Here is a 14,682-nt window from a genome sequence, read left to right as displayed (position 1 = left end):
TTAGGTGTGTTTGAAGCCACATATATTTTGTCTTTTCTATTCTCCTTTCTCTTCTCTTCCTTTTCTTTCTGCATTTCTTCGTTCTTTTACTTTTTGTTATTGATTACCCCACCCCCCACTTCCCGTCCACTCCCTACGCCCTGTCCCACCCCAACAGACATATCCGATTACAAGAACAATAACAATAAAGACCAAGCTGTGAATCAAAGGGATGATCTCTTCACAGTGACCAATGCCATGACAGGGATGAGCCCCTCTCCGTCCCTCTCAGCACTGTCCAGCCGAGCCGGATCCATTGCCAGTCTACATGACCGCATCATGTTCAGCCCCGGCAGCGAGGAGGCCATCGAGAGGCTGAAGGTGAGCGTCGACTAACATGTTTATAAAGTCCAACTTAAACCTTCCACTTACATATAATTAAGATTACACTGAAATAAGCCCAGTTTGTTCTTTACAAACCATTTGGCATCAGGTTTTTCTCATTACTGAAAAACTGAATGACATGATCAGGACCAAACTCAAATTTTTTTTTGTTCACATTTATGTTAACTGTGGGCATATACAATATGAAATCCCTAAAAACCAGTTGGATCCATTAGATATCTCAACTCTTTCACAGTTAGAAATAATTACTTTATCAAAAACAAAATACAGTTTATGATCAAGTTATCAATCAATAAAGTTAATCATTAGAAAACAACATGTCACCAAGTTCAATTAAATTCAGCTTTTTTGTTATAGCATTAATTCATGGACACTTTTAAGGTACAATCAAATGCAATCCAGTTATAAAAAATGAGTTATATGATTCACATGACTTTAAACTGTGCTAATATAAACCAATTAATAAAAATATTAGCACCAAGATAACGAAGCCAATGGATTGCACCAAATCTTTTCTTTTATTCAATCCTCTATCTTGAGGTGTATGACAAGACAGTGGAGAACCAAACCTCCATCAGGACCAGAACCAGTAAGGACGGCCATCTTCCTCGATCGGTTGGGGGTGGAGAGGACATGACAAAGGGGTCAACAAGCAGCATAACTCTAAGCTAGGGACACCAACTGAGAAAGAAGAAGAGAAACACAAATTAATGACAAGAATATCAGATATACTGGCATTACAGCAGCAGAACTAAAGAGATGGATAAGGGTCACCAAGCCAGACCTACTATAAGGTTTATCAGAAAGGAGAGTTTGAAGCCTGATCTGAAAGGTAGAGAGGGTGTCTGTCTCCTGAAGCCAAACTGGGAGCCGGTTCCACAGATAGGGGTCTGATACCTGAAGTCTCTGCCTCCTGAAGCCAAGCTGGAAGCTGGTTTCACAGAGAGGGGTCTGATACCTGAAAGTTCTGCCTCCCATTCTGCAGTTTGAGAGTGAAGTGCTCTGTTGGGAAAATCTATTTCTATTGCAAGTGTTTGGCTAATATGATTTATGGTCCTTTGAAAGAAAAAAAAGATTCAGGTGATATGTTTAGTGCATCAGTTTATCATATCATCATCAAAAAATTTAAATATAAAACCTGTTTACCAGAGTGATCATTGCTGTGTTTTAATCTCAGGAAACAGAGAAAATTATTGCTGAACTCAATGAGACTTGGGAGGAGAAACTTCGCAAAACAGAGGCCATTCGAATGGAAAGGTAAGATTTTATTTGTGTTATTGTATTGACCACTGAACCATCCTCAACAGCTGCTTTGACCGGTGCAGGGTCACAGAGGAGATGGTAAATACCTTGGATAAGTCACAGGTTTTAGCATAAAGCAGTTGTATGATAGACTAAATACTTCACTGTTGTCCCTAATCAATAAAACTGACTACTTTGACTAAAATAAAGGTGGGGAGCACATTTCCATGTGTATTCCGTCAGTATAACTGGGTAAACCCTGATGCTACCAGTGAGTTTGGTTATGCAGTGTGTTGTGTTGAAAATATACTTTTGTTCCACTAAGAACATGTGTAGGAAACAAAACACATGAAGTATCTTGACAGACAAACACAGCATCAAAACACACAGTGTATTGTTGATACTGACCCACAGAGAGGCTCTGCTGGCAGAAATGGGTGTGGCAATGCGGGAAGATGGTGGCACTGTTGGCGTGTTCTCTCCGAAAAAGGTAAAAAGAAACAAACATTTTGTACCAAACACCTCCAACTTCCTTTGTAATGTCATATGTATCACTTAAATTAATCACTGAAATGCTTATTTATTTACCCCAAAGCCCTCAGATATCCCCAGAAAGCCTGAGCCTGTGTTTATCGACACAGTCGGGCTGTTTTCCCCCAACGAGGTTTGTTGCTCTGAAGCGTCTCCTCTGTGTGCTTTGAGCTTTTCCTCAATAGGAGCCTCGTCCAAGCAGATCAGACAAGGCTTTCTCTATTTTCATCAAGTGTGATTCTAAATCTACTTGATTACTCACAGCGCTTCCTCACAGCAGTGATGGCAGCAGTGGGTGTAAACATGGGGGGAAATTAATGGTAGTGCTCCCATTTCTGTGATTTATAGCCCAATTACACCCATGCTGAAAAGCTGTGGGGACCACATTTATCTGCATGGATTTAACTTTTCTTTACACTGAGTGTTTTTCAGACCTCTGATTCATACAGTAAAATGAAAATAACATATGTCACCAAATGATTCCCTGCATGCATAGTACACACCATATGTTAACAATCAGTACCTTCCTCTTTACTCTGTGTCAGACACCTCATTTAGTGAACCTTAATGAAGATCCGCTGATGTCTGAGTGCCTGCTGTACTACATTAAAGATGGAATCACCAGGTCAGATGCTGGTATTCTCTCTGTGATGTTATGTTAATACACAGAAAAATGATAACTTGAATAATAGAGGGAGTAATGCTGAATATAAACTGAAGTGCTGTTACCCCTTTGTGCTTTTTAGGGTTGGTCGTTTAGATGCCAGCAGTCGTCAGGATATAGTCCTCAGTGGACACTTCATCAAGGATGAGCACTGCACTTTCACCAGTTCTACTGGTCCAATGGGAGAAAGTGAGCAAATTGTTTTTTACTCCACAGGCTTGTAGTATGGCACAGAAAATAAGGAAACTCTTTTGATTGCCAGAAAGCGTGATTAGTCACCTTTACAACAAGATATAACTTTAAAGGACTATTTGTAAAATGAGCAGCACAACTAAACATGTAGGTAGTGTCACCAAATAATGTACCAAAATTCCTGTCTGTATTATCAATGAGTGTCTTGGTCGATTGAGATGCTAGAGTCAGTGGAAATACTATATCTCCAGAATCTGGGAGCTAACTCCTCCCTCCAGGACGACAGTGCTTTCCCCCACACAGTCAGGATCATCATAGAGTAGCTCTAGAATTTGGGAGTGGAGAGGATGGAATGACCTGCTGTGAGTCCAGGATGACGTACCAGCTAATTTGGCTTTATATGTAACTTCAACACCTACTTAGGTCCCTGACAGTGTAAAATGAATAAAGTTTAAAAATGTCCACTATGTGTTGTTTCTTCCTTCTTACTGTGGGAGAGTGCAATCATCCAATCCACCAAGAAACTCAGAACCAGAGTGAATATCGACAGGAGAGTATTACAGGGGATTTTGGTACATTTTTGGGGGGACTGCCTACATGTTTAGCTGTGTTGCTCATTCTGCAAAAGCACAATCCTTACAAGTTATAGCTCATTGTAAAGGTGACTGATCCGGCTTTCCAACAGTGTATTATACAATATGAATTGGTATTATTAAAGAGAAGAAATAATCTACCATAAATGTCCTTTTTGTGCTAAGTTTATGTTTGTACATTGTGGTTTAATATTGCTGCATCATTAAAATCTTGCCTGTTCTAAGCAGCAGTTATCCTAGAACCCTGTGACGGAGCTGAGACTTATGTCAATGGAAAGAGGGTGACTGAACCAACTATTCTGAAGTCAGGTCAGATTAACTGTCATATTTTTACCTGTTTCATCTTTCCCTGAAACAACCACATTGCAGGAAGATTGACATGTAAATATTTAACTAACTCGTTCTGATTTGTGGTGCCCCTGCAGGAAATCGCATCATCCTGGGGAAAAGCCACGTATTCCGGTTCAATCATCCCGAGCAGGCCAGGGCTGAAAGGGAGAGGACCCCCTGTGCTGAAACTCCTGCTGAGCCAGTCGACTGGGCTTTTGCTCAGAGAGAGCTGCTGGACAAACAAGGCATTGATATGAAACAAGAGATGGAGCAGAGGTAAAGAATACTCATATAAAACAAGCTGTGACCACGTTCTTAATACTTACTCATACACTGCTGCAAATTCATTCTTTTCCTTCCTCTGATTTTTTTTTATTTGCTTGGGTTTTTGTCCTCAGGCTTCAGGAGTTGGAGGATCAGTATCGCAAAGAAAGAGAAGAGGCCAACAACCTCCTGGAGAAACAGAGACTGGTACAGTCATGCTGAGTTGTTATAGTGTTATGGCAAGCTACAGAAAACTCCTCAGTAATAAATCTTCTACTGTTATGTTTATTTTCTTTTAAATGGAGCCACATTTGGAAGGAAAATGCGTTTGTGGGATGAGCAGCAAAGTTGAATGTGTGTATCCATGAAAACCTTTCCAGATCTTCTCTGCCAAACAGCTGATTCTGCTGTTGGTTGTTGGTTGGTGTCGTTTATTGGATTGAAGTCTGAGGAAACAAGACATTTTGACCATTTAAAATTTTCTTCATTTAACAAACAAGGACCTCAGTATGAGTGGAAGATCCATACACAACCACAACATCCTGGTACCTCCTCCTTATCCAGGTCACCCGCTTGGTCCCACACTGCTGTGGGATGGCATCCCATTCTTTAACCAGCACTTGTCACCAGTCAACCAGTGTGATTATGTTGGTCACTCTGATACCAAGATGATCCCACAAGTGTTCAGTGAGGTTGAGGTCAGAACTGCAGGCAGGTCATCCATGCTCTGGAGGTAGTCGCTGATAAATCCCACTCTGTGGGGGCCAGAGAGGTCATCTTGGAGGACAGAGTACCGTCCCAGACTATATATCGAATCACTAAGTTTATCTTAGGTGAAATTAACATAACCTACCTACATATTTAACTCATATTTAACTGCTCATTCCACAAATGCATTTTCCATTTACAAGGGAAATAAACAGATATAAGATTAACTACGGACAGGCATTGTTACAAAAAGAAACTAAACACTAATTTACTTACTGTAAGTAAGTTAATATTGATTTTGAATTTGAATTTTTTTAGACATACAGTATATATATACCTAAAATATCTCCAAAAATAAAAAAAACAACTGTGCTATTAGTATATCTACATATTTCTACAATCTGATAACTGATTTTATATATATATATATATTGTATTAAGGGTTATGAGCACAGTTTTTATCAGAAAATGATAAAAATTGAATATGATAGATTCAATTTTTGGTAAGTATTTAATATGATAGATTAGCTGTTAAGGGGTAAAGTTGTGTTTGTCAATGTTCCTGTGACCAGACACTGGAAAAAAATAATAATTTGATCGTTAGCATACAGTACGTGTGGACAAGCATTTATCATCACTTTACTGACTGACATAACAGTAAAATCCACTAAACCTTTAACATGGGTCATCAATAAATCATTATCTAGGATTATGAGAGCAAGCTGGAAGCTCTGCAGAAGCAAGTGGACCGTTGTTACCCGGAAGCCCCGGAGGAAGAGGAGGAACCAGAAGAAGAAGGTAGAGATAACAGCTGACAAACATGCTGTGGAGGTGTTGGTCGGTTAAGACACGATAATGTTTTTATTATTTTGTCCAACAGTTCAGTGGACAGAGCGAGAAAGAGAAATGGCTGTGTGGAGCTTCCGTAAGTGGAGGTGTTACCAGTTCACCTCTCTACGAGACCTTTTATGGGGAAATGCTATTTTTCTCAAGGAAGCAAACGCCATCAGTGTTGAACTCAAAAAGAAGGTGTGGCATCTTGTTGTTCTTCATACTCTATCAGTATATCTACATATTTCTACATATTGTATCATTTATCCTTCATCTCGATGTTTCCTGTCCCCCTGCAGGTCCAGTTTCAGTTTGTGTTGCTGACAGACACCCTCTACTCCCCCTTGCCTCCTGATCTGTTGCCCTCAGAGGCAACTATAGACAAAGAAAAGCGACATTTTCCTCGCACAATTGTGGCTGTAGAGGTGCAAGATCAGAAGAATGGGGCCACTCACTACTGGACATTAGAAAAACTAAGGTAGCTGCCCACAGATCTTTACTGAGCAAACTTTACTTACATATACTTTACAAATACTTAACATCTATGCCTGACACACTGTGCCTGTAGTATACTATCATACATGCAGCTTTTTCATAGTATTGCAATGTAATAAAAACTCACCAGCCACTTTATCAGGTCCACCTTGCTAGTACTGGGTTGGACTTCTTTTTCCTTCAGAACTGCCTTAACTCTTGGTGTCATAGATTCAACAAGGTGGTGGAAACATTTCTCAGAGGTTTTCTCCATATTGACATGACAGCATGACACAGCTGCTGCAGGTTTGTCGGCTGCATCCATGATGAGAATCTCCCGTTCCACCACATCCCAAAGCTGCTCTACTGGACTGAGATCTGGTGGCTGTGGAGGCCGTTGGAGTCCAGTGAACTCATCGTCATGTTCTAGAAAGCAGGTGGAGATGATCTGAGCTTTGTGACATGGTGCATTATCCTGCTGGAAGTAGCAACAGAAGATGCTCCACTGTGGTCATAAAGGGATGGACATGGTCAGCAACAATACTCAGGTAGGCTGTGCTGGTTAAACCAGGCCACGTTGGTACTAAGGAGCCCAAAGTGGACCAAGAAAATATCCTCCACACTATTACACCACCAGCAGCCTGAAGCGTTGATCCAAGGCAGGATGGATCCATGTTTTCATGATTATATTCTGTAGACCTTGGTTGGAACCAGTGCTTACTGGACTTCCTGTTGTCTTTCTATCATCTCCAACCAGTCTGTCCATTCTCCTCTGACCTCTGACATCAACAAGACATTCTTGTCCAGACAACTGCTGCTCACTGGATATTTTTTCTTCTTCAGACCATTCTCTATAAACCCTAGAGATGGTTGTGGGTGGAAATCCCAGTAAATACTCAGACCAACAACCATGCCTCATTCAAAGTACCTTAAATCTCCTTTCTTCCTCATTGTGATGCTCAGTTTGGACTTCAGAAAGTCATCATCATGTCTGCATTACTACATGCTGCTGCTATGTGATTGGTTGAGTAGATGTCAGGTGGACCTGATAAGGTAGATGGTGAGTGTATATTGAGAAACTGTGTTTCTTGTAAGTTAGTTTAATACTTTAGAAACATTCTTAGATGCACAACTAAATAAAAATGTCTGCATCTATTATAAAAGTGAGCAATTTTTCAATTTCCTTAGTTAAAGATCTGGTAATAAGCCCTCTGTTTACTCATTAAATCCTAGTTATGAGTCTGTTTAATGTGATCTTAATGTGACACTTGTCGCCGCTTCCTTCAGGCAGAGGCTTGATCTCATGCGAGAGATGTACGACCGTGCAGCCGATGTGCCCAACAATACCAGTGAGGAATGTGAAAATGTGATGACAGGAGGCGACCCTTTTTATGACCGCTTCCCCTGGTTCCGCCTGGTCGGCAGGTAAACACTGTAGAGATTGAGGATTTCCTCCTGAACTTATACAGGTCAACAAGCCCAGAGTTAGGAGTTTCTGTCCCTTTAGTGAAATGGCGTGGTATCAGCTGATGGGCCAGTGTATTCATTCAGTCTGGTGGACCATTATCATCATGTCACACACTGTGTTTGGTAAAATATAATACTGGGCATCATTTGCTAATGATAAGTTCTGATTCTAGAGCATGCCAACTGATGACAAGCCCATCATCTTAAAAAGGGAAATTAGTAGTGGAGCGTTCGAGAATGGCATGTCCTCAGTCCTCCTACTCAAAACCTGTTGTATTCTTCTCCCATTGTGGCACACAGTGTCCCAGTTTCTCTGCCCAGTCCTGTCTCTATCCACAGATGAATTCTACTCTATCACTTTCTGTTATATAATACTCTGCACATCCACCCTAATAATGTCATTAACTCTTGTAAGACATGCAAAGAGGAACAGAAAGTACTCTCATTTTCTCATAAATTTAAGATATTTATAGAAGGGGCTTGTATTTACTTTAACTGCTTGAGATGCCAGTCCTTTATCAGAAACTAATCTTTTTTTTTTTTTTATTCTCACCAGTACGGAGCTCATCTGGTGACATCAGAAGATGATTTGTGTTTGCATTTCAACATTTGTATCTAAATTTAGAGCTTTCTGATTTTTAAAATTCAAATCAAAGCTGGTTGCAAAGTTATGTGCAAAACGTGGTCCTGGAAACTGGCTGCAAAAGAAAAATGTTCGAGGAGTGAATGTTTGATGCACCACTGCCCCCCTCTGTTCTGGAGTTTTAAAAGTTGTGCATGTTATGCTAAAACAACACGATTTAAAACAGTTTAACTACAAAACATGATTTTATTTAACAGAAGCTACATGTTCGACTCAGGATCAAATGATTATTTATTTATTTTTTTATTTAGTGTAAGTCACCCAGCTTGTTTTAAATCTTGGTTGTTCTTTGAGGGAATGTGTAATTAACATTCACTGACCATGTATGGCTATTTTTACTAATTCCAAGTGCAGTGAAGATGAATCATCCGGTCTGTGACCTGTTTGGCTACAGAAATTTAATGTTTTTTGCTCCATCAAGTCTTGACCTGTATGCATTCTCCATCATCAAGGTCTGATACACTGAAATGCATACTATATACTAGTATTTTTTTATATTTTTAACACTTTCCCACCGGATCCCTGTGTCTCCACTCAATACTTTCCATTAAAACAAAGAGTAAACATGGTTTTTGGCTCAAACAAGGGAGGTTTTCTCCCTTGGTCCAGTCCATTTGTTTAAACAAGTTTGTTCTTTCTATCTTACTGTACTAACCTAGTTCCCATGTCTCTGGCTGCACCAGAAACCCTTTATTCAACACATGCATGAGCGAGCGCATGAGTGACCCCACCCCGTCCCCGACCCTTTCCAACTCTGAAATTACTGAGCTGGCTGACTCGCAGAGGGAGGGTCGAGGGGCGGAGGAGGAGTTGGAGGAGTTGGAGGACCTGGATGATGATATCTTTTTGGACGACCCGTGCTCCGAGCTCGGGGGAGAGGATGATGATGATGATGATGATGATGATGATGATGATGATGATGATGAGGGAGAGCTCTGCCGAGGCTCCAGCGAAGGCCAGGATCCCTTTTACGACCGCTCTCCATTATTCAGTGTAGTGGGAAGGTTGGTGAGGTTTCAGGAGCATGCTGGTGGAGGAAACTAGCTCTTTCACGCTGAGATGCAGGGTCTGCTTTCCTTGAGAAACATCACCAGAAACGAACCCACACTTCACAATACAGAAAGTACAGGAGTTTGTTTTGGAGCGAGGACACTTTCTGAACACATGAAATTAAGTTTTAATTATACGCAGGAGAATTTTTGTTTTGTTTCTCACGTGGCAGCCTCACATCTTCTGTTTAAATAATTTTGGTTCCCAGATGTTTTGTGTTTTACTGTTCATGAAACACAGAAAAGTCACAGTTTACAACAAGAAGCTCAAGCACTGATGCCAAGACTTTGAATAAAGGCAACTGGACTTCTTCTTGGTTCTTGAAGACGTTTCACCTCTTATTTTAAAGGATTCTTCAGTTCTAACTAGGCCAGAAATGTTCATTGAAGCAACTGTGCTGCAGGTTTTAGATGTTTCCCTGCTGCAACACGCCTGATTTAAATTAATGGATCATTAAAAGGCCTGTGCTGAACTTGACAAGCTGGTGGGCAGATGTCATATCATTTTAATCAGGTTTGCTGGAGCAGGACAGTGGCCCTCAAGGACGGGAACTGGACGTGCCTAAGTTTCAGCTTTTAAGTGTAAAAAGGAAGTAGACATGTTAAGGTCACATGGTGTCACTGGCCCTCCTGACCATTGTGTGAGTCGTTTAAGTCATTATCATCTGTAAATTGTTTACCTACCTGACCAAAACTGGTGTGGTCACATAGTCCAACATGTGATTGGTGAAGTCTCCCGGAGGAGAGTCAAAGCTGTGTTGTAGGAAAAGTGACACACTCCAGAACAAAATCTTAAGACCAGCAGGGAAAAGTACAAATAATCACTTTTGGTACTGGTGGATTGTATCAAGGTTGCAAAATGAGCTTCAAATAGCAAAAAAAACAACAAACAAGAGCAAGAGAAAAAAAAAACAGAAGTGAATTTATTGAAAACTGTATTTAAACTGAAACAAGCTGTTCGCCAGCTGTGACCAAAGACCCCCAAAAAAACAAATCTAAAAGTGTGAAAAAGGGACTCAGTAGTGAGTAGCTCCACCATTCTTGTTCATCACACCATGCTTGCTCGATATGAGTGTGTCCAGGAGGCTGGTATGAATGTTTCTCCTTGCAGTGAAGATGGCTTCGTGAAGGACATCCACTGTCTGGAACTGATGCCTGTTCTTGTAAAGTTCATTTGCCATCCATCCCCAAATTTTCATAAGGGGATTTAAATCAGGAGACCATGCAGGATGGTCCAAAAGAGCACTATTACTCTCCAGAAAGAAGTCCTCAGTGAGGCGGGTGATGTGCACTTCAGCTTTGTCCAGTTAAAAGACCCAGTAATTATCGCACAGATGAGGGCCCTCAGTCAAAAGGGATGCCCTCTGTGACATTTCCACAAAGCCAGCAACAGTTTGACGCCCCTGGACAACCTGAAGCTCCATTTTTCCACTGAAGGAAAAAGACCCCCAGACCATGATGAAGCCTCCTCCACTGTACTGTTTGGAAAACATCTCCAGTGGGATCTCCTTGTTATCTCCAGCCACGATGGAAGCCATCCAGGTTAAGTTCCTTCCTCTATAAACCTTTTCTTCCACCTTTCAGTGTCCCATGTTTGGTGCTTTCTTGCAAAGTCTAACTTTTTCGCATGGGAGAAGACCTTTGAAGATGTTTTTTGTTTTTAAAGCCCTTTTCTCTTTTAGTTACTGGGCTGCAGTCAGTATCAGTAAGAGCCTTAATTTGGGCTGAGCATCGGCCTGTTGGATTCTCTGGCTCAGCACAGGTGAAATTTTGTGGATCTGCCAGGAAGAAATTTAAAATGACCATCTTACTGTGTCCAACCTCTGCGGCGATGGTGCGTTGCTTGTGCAGCTCAACAATCCCTCCACAACTGAAGACTGAAAGCTTTTTTCTTCAGGAGGCCGTGACAGTGTTGATGCAAGAAAAAAAAATGTCACAAAAGCCCAATTTTTCTGCAGATTTTGACTTTTTTTTCTTTAACCTTTGATCAGCTGATTAAGTCTGTTTCAGTTTAAATGGAGTTTTCAGTAAATTGTCTACTCTCTATTTTTCGTCACTTGCTCCTGTTTCTTCTTTTTGCGTTTAGAAAGCTTTACTATCAACCTGGTAACTTTTTCCCCTAGGGGTGTATCTGAAACCACCTCCTTTGTTCAGAGACGTTTTCCAATTTAATACAGATGGCTTCCTTGACACCTCTCTCAAACCATATATCCAAAATCTCTGTCCATAATGTGGACATTACTGTCCTTTATTCTTGAGATGCCAATGAACCTCTTAATGTGTTGAGTTGCTCTCCTGTGTTCTGCCATGTGTTTATGAAGCAGTTATTTGGTTTCCCTTGTATACAGATCTGCTACACATTGCTACTCAGAGTTAGAACTGAAGAAGACTTTTGAATGAAATGTCTTCAGGAACCAAAACAAAAGAAGACCATCAGCCTGCATTCAAGCTCTTTGGATTACCATGAGAGTCTAGACCAACATATTTCAGTGTGATTATCAACCTTTTTTTATTAGGTGATTTTTGTTCCTTTCACCTTCTTTCCAACGCCTACCTGCTTACGACTTCAAACCAGCCACTTACGTGTCTTAACCTGGTTGTCATGGTCACCATCTCTGCAGCTGTTCGCAAATGTCCTGGGCACATAACAGATTTTTCCAATTTTCTTTCATTACTAAATAAACCCCAGAAAAGACATTTCCAAGCTTTCTTTGCTTGTTTGTTTACTCATTTATTTTAACTCATATTATTAGGTGCTTGTTTTGTCTTTGCTTTGTTGCTGTTATCACATAGGAACTAAATGCTTCTTGCTCAGAGGGTCAGTTTGGGCCTCATTTTCAAACAGAGTTGATCCTGAAATGCCACCTCAAGTGTCTCTTGTCTGAGAAAATCAGTATGAAGAAGGGGAATTTAAAAGAAAATAGCACATTTACTTTTCAAAGCACTGACACATTTCATGGTTTATATTGAAATCTGATTTGCATAAAACAGGGAGCCACAGTGAAATGTTCTCACCGTGCTGCGTGACTTCAATAAGTATGAAATTATTCATATGAATGAGCAACGTGGTATTCAAGGAAGACTCAAAATCTCAAGATGAAAGAGCTGGTTTCTGCTGCAGCTGTCTCTTTTAGGCATGCCAGAGCACAAGTCTTTTCATTTTGACCTTTTTTTATTGTCAGTTTTTTTACTTAAATACATCTGATGATGACGTAATCCCCTATTCTGTACAAAGCACTACTTTAAGAGGTGCGCTTTGATTTTTGATGTCATTCGTTGTTTTAGTTGTTGGCAGTTTTTCCTTCGAGCTGAGCCATGTTCCGTATGATGATTTCTGTTTCATTTGCTTTTGATTCCTTTGAGTCGACGATTTGAAATCATTTTTGTTCACCTTTTATGTCCTGAGCATGCCTTATTTGCACCTCACCAATCTTGTCATAAGTCTCCCCCTTTTTACACTCTCCACCCTTAAATGTCTATCCCTTCAGGCCTGTAGAAAGAAAATCAAGCAGTATAGTTGAAAGCAGAAGATAGAAACATATTATATTTTCAAGAAAATATAGTCTGTCCCAATCCCCTACATTATGTTCAAATGTAACATTAACAAAAAGTGCCTCGAGTGCTCAGTCTGGTTTAATTAAATCAGTGCAGCGTTTACATTGGTGGAGGCACATTAATGATGCAGCAGCATATGATTATTAATCAACTCAGACAACAAAACATCTGCTCTCCAGCTGAGTATAGAGCTGGTTTTCAGTATTACCATATGCAAAATTTAAAGTTGACCCTTACACACATGCTCCTTAGCCTCACCAAGGCTTCATCAGTCTAATGCAAGAGTCTAGGGATGCTGCATGTGACCCATAACTATCTTAATTATATAATAATACATGTATAGTGAGGAACAGCCCTATAAAGCAATAGTAAAGGGCAGCCATGGCCATCGCAAGAGCAGTCCCAGCTTCTGTTTGGTTGCTTTGCAGCTCTGTGTTCTGTTGTCCAGTCCAGTGAAAAATGTAAAAAGAATTGTGTCCTCAGCTTTTTTGTCTTTAATGATTTTTTTTTTCTTTTCTTTCTGCTCCATGTGCAGGGCTTTTGTTTATCTGAGCAATCTGCTGTACCCGGTCCCACTGGTGCACAGAGTGGCCATCGTCAGCGAGAAGGGAGAGGTGAAGGGCTTCCTTCGAGTAGCGGTACAGGCCATATCAGGTAAGGCTCAGGTCCTCCGTCTCATCTTTGTTTTGATCAAAATGTTGTGAAGCCATCGACTAGACAAGCTGGGTGTGACTTCTGAAGGGAGTGAAGTGAAGGTGCTTTATGTTTCCCTCCAGCGGACGAGGAAGCTCCTGACTACGGCTCGGGAGTACGGCAGTCAGGGACAGCCAAAATCTCATTTGAGGATCAGCAGTATGAAAAGGTAGAAGAAAGAAACACAGATTAAGATTATTAAACTTCATATACTTGCTGCCTCACTGTTTTTTTTCTTGTATTTGCAGTTCCAGTCTGAGTCCTGCTCTGTTGGACTGTCGCGCACTGGGATTTCCCAGGAGGAGCTTCGGATTGTGGAGGGCGAGGGGCAAAATGCAGAAATGGGGCCATCAGCTGATGAGGTCAACAACAACACATGTGCGGGTAACTCTATTTTATGAGTGAATGGATTCATGTTTGTCTACACGTGTCAGTGGTGTCCATTAAGGTCGCGGCACATGTAGATAACAGAGTCATCCCAGTCTGAGAAATAATCACATTTCAACAATCTCAGGGAGAACTGGGGGAGGAGATTCCCGGTCAAACCTAGTCCATGCTTCTGTGGATTAGGAATGCTAACTTCAACCTGCATCTGTTTATTTGTGTTCCTCACAGCTGGTTCAGACGAGCTGGAGAATCCGCTGAAGGCTGGTCTGGATGGAGCGTTGGATGCAACCCTGGATCACCTGAGGATTGGTGACCTTTTCACCTTTAGGGTGACGGTCCTGCAGGCCTCCAGCATCTCTGCGGAATATGCCGATATCTTCTGCCAGTTCAAGTGAGATGTGATATTTTTTAGGCTTTAAGTCCTTTCTTAACAAAACTGTTGTTATTTCAAGTTCTAAACTGTTTAATTTTTCTGGCTTGATTTTAGCTTCATCCACCGCCATGATGAGGCCTTTTCTACTGAACCTTTAAAAAACACAGGCCTCGGCCCTCCTCTTGGCTTCTACCACGTGCAGAATGTGAGAAACATCTAAATATGCCTTGGACAGAGATGTGTTTTGTTTGTTTGTTTGTTTTGGGGTTTTTTTTGGTCCAATACATAAATGCTAATATGCT

At 40.9% G+C, this 14,682-nt stretch overlaps 1 protein-coding gene across 16 annotated transcripts in view; it reads left to right on the top strand.

Moving 5' to 3' along the window:
* kif1aa (kinesin family member 1Aa) overlaps positions 1–14,682 on the top strand; it is a 53,304-nt gene that overhangs the window by 19,751 nt on the left and 18,871 nt on the right. For 7 of the 16 annotated variants that reach the window (XM_042005986.1, XM_042005985.1, XM_042005977.1 and 4 more), the window contains 18 exons: positions 227–360; positions 1,562–1,641; positions 2,041–2,116; positions 2,703–2,782; positions 2,904–3,010; positions 3,835–3,915; positions 4,032–4,212; positions 4,335–4,407; positions 5,616–5,706; positions 5,789–5,937; positions 6,039–6,217; positions 7,501–7,638; positions 9,007–9,327; positions 13,463–13,581; positions 13,704–13,789; positions 13,869–14,004; positions 14,236–14,398; positions 14,495–14,585. In XM_042005986.1, coding sequence (XP_041861920.1) covers positions 227–360; positions 1,562–1,641; positions 2,041–2,116; positions 2,703–2,782; positions 2,904–3,010; positions 3,835–3,915; positions 4,032–4,212; positions 4,335–4,407; positions 5,616–5,706; positions 5,789–5,937; positions 6,039–6,217; positions 7,501–7,638; positions 9,007–9,327; positions 13,463–13,581; positions 13,704–13,789; positions 13,869–14,004; positions 14,236–14,398; positions 14,495–14,585 — 2,285 coding nt within the window. The remainder of the gene's footprint in view (positions 1–226; positions 361–1,561; positions 1,642–2,040; positions 2,117–2,702; positions 2,783–2,903; positions 3,011–3,834; positions 3,916–4,031; positions 4,213–4,334; positions 4,408–5,615; positions 5,707–5,788; positions 5,938–6,038; positions 6,218–7,500; positions 7,639–9,006; positions 9,328–13,462; positions 13,582–13,703; positions 13,790–13,868; positions 14,005–14,235; positions 14,399–14,494; positions 14,586–14,682) is intronic. The other 9 variants (XM_042005989.1, XM_042005988.1, XM_042005987.1 and 6 more) reach the window with 3 other exon arrangements.

This window comes from Melanotaenia boesemani, chromosome 14, assembly GCF_017639745.1.
Source record: "Melanotaenia boesemani isolate fMelBoe1 chromosome 14, fMelBoe1.pri, whole genome shotgun sequence".
NCBI classification, from domain to species: domain Eukaryota; kingdom Metazoa; phylum Chordata; class Actinopteri; order Atheriniformes; family Melanotaeniidae; genus Melanotaenia; species Melanotaenia boesemani.
This window is presented reverse-complemented; position numbering and strand designations above follow the sequence as displayed.